This window comes from Chinchilla lanigera, unplaced genomic scaffold (genome assembly GCF_000276665.1).
Source record: "Chinchilla lanigera isolate Chin_1 unplaced genomic scaffold, ChiLan1.0 scaffold00147, whole genome shotgun sequence".
NCBI lineage: Eukaryota > Metazoa > Chordata > Mammalia > Rodentia > Chinchillidae > Chinchilla > Chinchilla lanigera.
The window spans coordinates 681,426-686,540 of NW_004955548.1; the positions used below are offsets into that span (position 1 = coordinate 681,426).

Consider the following 5,115-nt stretch of genomic DNA (forward strand, 5'->3'; position numbering starts at 1 on the left):
GTACAACCCAAGAGAGGCCTTAAAAACAACTCTGCCAATACCTTGATCTGACTTCGAGCCTCCAGAACTATGAGAAAAATTGTTGCTTATGCTACTCAGGCTATGACACTTTGTTATGTCAGCAGGAGCGACTAATACATACTGTGATCCTACCCTTCTACTGACAACGTGGAAAAAATTCTTTACTAAACTCCTCAAATCCACTTATTTCTTGTTGGAACCTTGACTGACCCAATAAGGTTACTTTAAGAATTTCTACAATAAGCACAGAACACTTCTTTGTAAAGGTATGAACAGTCATGAAAAATTTAGATTGGGCAATTTCCATGTTAAGATGGATTTATAAGCAATGGCATCCAGCACTACTCTTTCCTTCACATTACCCCCCCCACACCCCTCCATAGATCTTCTACTTAAAATTCCCAGGGCTGACTGCAAAGGATTATTTAAATAGAGGGAACATATTTGTGCTGGACCTAGGGAAGTCTGTCATTCTTGGCTAAAAACCTACAAGTATTTTTGATAGATATAAAACCTAAGGTGGCTGGTTACACATGCTTTCTTGGTTGGAAAGAGCAAAGCTCTGCCTGTTGGAGTACCTGTTAAATGTCCCATGATACTAGCTAGACTCATGGGGTAAGAAGTACCAGGTAAAAACTAGCTCATGTAAGGAGCACTAATAACCAATCCACCCCGACAGGCCACACTGAGGGGAAAGAAGGGGAAATGGCCTGAAAGGGCACACTTGTGGCTGCCACTTCCAGTGAGAAAAGGAATTTTTTTCACTTGGGAGTCACAACTCTTTTGTGATACCACCAATATTTTTCCCAAGCCTGCTGAGTTTGTCAGTTTCAGGAACATTAGGGGCCGGGGACACAGCTCAGCGGCAAAGGTGCATCTGGCAAGCGCAAGATCCTGAGTTCGAGTCCCGCCCGGTTCAAAAAAAAAAAAAAAGGAACATTAAAGGCACACTGCAAAATTTCTTGCTTTGAAATTTAGAAACAAATTTTATTTAAGATCTGAAATACAATTCCTAAAATATCAACTTTGCCAGAAAACTGTGTCTACACAATAATGCATTGCCTCTATCATGTTAGAACGTGCATTAGACTCAAATACAAAAACCATGAAACAAACCACCATCCTTCAACAATTTGAGCAAAACCATGAAACAAGCCATCATCCTTCAACAATTTGAGCAAAACCATGAAACAAACCACCATCCTTCAACAATTTGAGCCATAGAATGCCTAAGGAACAACATAGGTGGATTTGCAGAGGATGGGCTGTTTTACTTCATTCAAGCACCATAAAAAAAAAAAAAAAGAGCACAAATGTATGGGTTTTCGGGTATATACATTAAGTTGAACCTTTGGCACTAGGAATCAGGGCGTTTTGTCACATAGCATTTAACACATATTAGAAAATTGTGTAGTGTCAAAGGGATAGAACCACCAGCATTTAAGCAATGTTGTCAACTAGGCAATAAAATGGTCTACTGAATGTTTTTTCTTTGTCTAATTACTGCATACACTGGTAGCAACTTTGAAATGAGGAAAGGAGTTTATACTCCTTTTATTTTCTGTTTAAAACGGAACAGAAAACAAACTGAAACATAAGCCCTGTTATACATTGACAATTTTAAAGAACATCAATTATACAAGTAAAAGACTAAGAACAGAAAGTGTTTACAGATACCAGACTTTAACAGTGAGTGGTCAGTAGACCCTCACACGGCTTTGCGATGGTAGTCAGCAGAAGCCACTTTGTAATCACTGGCAGTAAACAGTGATGCAGAATTCTTTGCCAGATACTTTAGGAAATCATGCAAATAGCCCAACAATAATGCAAGGCTCTTCTCATCAAGGGGTGTATAGGCCAGCATCGCCCCTATTCTTACAAATAATCTCAGTAGGTGTGGCGCTCCATAGACCTGGGACATTGGCGCATCAGGGTGAGCCAAGAGGATTTCAGCATACTGGGGCCTCTCAAATTTGTAGAGCAGCTGAGTGCCCAACATCACATTGAAATACTCTTTTATTCCTGCCACAACTTCATTAACTGCATACTCCTTATTATCAACATTTCCCTGTGATTTCTTACAATTTGCATACTCTTCCAGAATGGCATCTACATTTTTCTTAGCAGGAAGTTGAAAGAGCTGCTTCTGCCTGGTCACTAAGTCCCAGTCCTCAACAAGCCATGGTTTTAGCTCTTCAGGAATCTTCACTTTAACCTCCATTCTATTCTTAAACGCTTCCTCGCTTTCCACAGTGGGGTCAGCCCGGGCCCTCTTCTTCCGAGGGGGCTGGGGTGCTTCACTGGTACTGCCACCATCTCCATTCCCAGGAGTCTTCTGTTTGTTCTTTCTTGTCTTCCTCACAGATCCTGAAGGAGGGTTCTCTCCAGAGCGACCCCCCCATCTTCCTGGAAGAGCTGGCTCAAGATTCTTTGGCTGTGGGCCAGCTGTCTTCTTTCCTGAGGAGGCCCCTCTCATCTTACTTCTCTGCATATTGCTTCGGGATGGCTTTTTGAAGTTCTCTTCTTCTGCAGATTGCTGTCCACGAGTTTGAGAACCCTGCTTTCTGGAACTCATTCAACCCTGTTTTTATTCCAACCACTGTAATATATAAAGTATTTTACTTGGTTGTTTTCTATGGCAAATTTTATGCTACGTAACGGTCCATAAGAACACCATACATATTAACTCTCCTAGAATTTGAATTTCAAATCCTATTTCAGGAATCTGTAACTCTACCTCCTCCCCCTTCTCTGATCCTCACAACTACCTGCATTCCACCCAACTATTCACAAGACATGCCCATAAGTGAGTTTTTGGTGCCACTTAAAAGACTAATTTTAGAGAAAAAAGGAATTAAATAGAAAAGAAACCATAGGAAGCAGCAGAACTTGAGCAGTGTGAACACGTAATTCCAGCACTCTGGGAGGCTGAGGAAGGAGGATCATCAAGTTCTAGCCCAGCATGGGCAGCTTAGTTACTTAGTGAGACCCTTCTGAAAATAAACAATGTAAAACATGCTGGGAATGCAGCTCAGTGTGAAGGCCCTGTATTCAATCCCCAGAACTGGAAAAGGCAGTAGAATTTAAGTTGAAGACTTTGGAACAGGAAGAATGACAATTTAAAAGAAATATAGAGATCAATTTAGTCAACAGGAGGGAAAATAAGTAACAATAAAGGTTTGTGTATAAAAGTCCACATAGGCCTGAACTAGGGTGATGACAGTGAAAAGAAATGAACTTATATGGAAGAATATAGTAAGTAACTAAGAGGGAGAAGTAATGACGTGGAAAACTGTTCAATATGCCTATAATTTCAAGCCAGAATAATATGAATTAATAGAAGCATGGATTTTAAGAGTTAGTTTAAAATCAGCAGCAACAAAGGAAGAAAAGTAATTTATCCTTTCATTAACCTATTCAGTTAGTCCTCATACATTATCGCATATCTACTTTTAGGCAAATACTATGGTAGGCATGAGGGATTCAAACACTGAAAGTGACAATTATGACACCACTTTCAATGACTGCTTGCTGAAGGAGGTAAAAAAAAATGGTGAGGGAGAAGTCAGTGATGATCCTCAAGTTTTGAGGATGGCAATCAGCTCTGTAGTGTCTACAAATGAGGTGGCATTTGTGAAAGGAAAGTGATTAAAGGGGAAAGTTTAGTATTGCACTTATTGCATGTAAGCTGTTACGTTACACATATGACTTTAAAAGCTCAGATGAGCTTTCTCCATCTAGCAATGGAGATCTAAGAATCACTATTATTATACAGCTGGCAATGGTGAGAGCCAGTGAAATCATACAGGGAGAACAGAGGCAGAATTTCAAAGTTTGGAATTCTGGAAAACCTAAGGAAGAAAGTTTTAAGGGGTGAGCACAGAAAAACCACAAACAAAACAAAAATGCTAAGAGTAGCCATTGAAGAATAAGGAGAACGTTACTGTGGAACTCAAACAAGTTGAGTTTCAAACAGATAATTCACAATGAAGAAAATGAAGCAGGGAGAGCCAGCAAGATAAGGATGCAAAAATAGCCTATTATTCTTATGATGTGAGAACAAACAATTTCTTTGACTTACACAATCTTCCTTCTTTCCCTTCCAAGAACTGCTAGTAATTTCCCAAATGGAATCTTACAGGTCTTCGGGGATGGTCTGGAGGGATGAAGTGGGAGACAGAACCTAGAAAGGAAAGCAGGTATCTGCAATGAAGAACTTTTGTAAAACCATCCAAGAGAAAAAAATTACATGGTTTGTAACAGAGCCGTGAAGGAAAGTAAGGGTCCTGTTTGTCAGACAGACCTTTACTCCAATTAGTCTCCCAGTGATGAGCTACGAGACCTTGTGTACCCTTAGCCCCTTGTCATCTATGATTACGGCCATTTTACACAGTGCTGATGATTGAACCCAGGATTTTAGCACTGAGGTACATCCCCAGCCTTTTTAAAATTTTGAGATAGGGCCTTACTGAGTTGTTCAGGCTGGGCTCAAACTTGGCGATCCTCCTGCCTCAGCCTCCAAGAGTGCTGAGATTTCAGGCATGTGCCAGCATGCCCACAGGCAAATTCTTTCTAGACTTTATAGATTCTTTTAAGAATGTCATAAATTTGATGTGAAAAGATAGCACAATACTTCACAGGAATACCTGAACATGAAACATAAAGATACTTGCTGCAGTGGTATTTATAATACTGAAGAACTGGAAGCTGAATATTCTTTAATAGGAAGGAACATGGTAATATAAATTATGTATGCACACTACATAACATTCAAATGAGTTCAGAAGTCTATGTACTAACAGAGAAAGATGCTCAATGTGTCATTAGACAAATGGGCAGGTTTCACTAATACTGCACACAGCAAGATCCCAAGTAGGATTAAACATGTCTCAAAACACTCCTTATCAATAGTGTGATCTCATTTGTGTTTTAAACATGTTTATGTATACAGAAATTCAGCAAAATAAATTCCAGCACGTCAAAATCAGGGTAAACACTGAGAAAGGAATGATAGACTTAGCCTTAAGCCAGGTTTCTCTAACAACTTTCACCCAAAGCAACCCATCAATCACTATCCTTCCAGACTGCATGGGA

General features: G+C 39.8%; 1 protein-coding gene across 1 annotated transcript; it reads right to left on the bottom strand.

The window, feature by feature from the left end:
* Positions 1-983: 983 nt before the first annotated feature.
* Morf4l2 (mortality factor 4 like 2) lies at positions 984-4,461 on the bottom strand (the record flags this gene model as incomplete). The annotated part of the gene is given in 2 exon segments (XM_013508523.1): positions 984-2,620; positions 4,103-4,461. A coding segment is annotated over 1 exon segment (867 nt). The 3' UTR covers positions 984-1,729.
* Between the last annotated feature and the right edge of the window lie 654 nt (positions 4,462-5,115).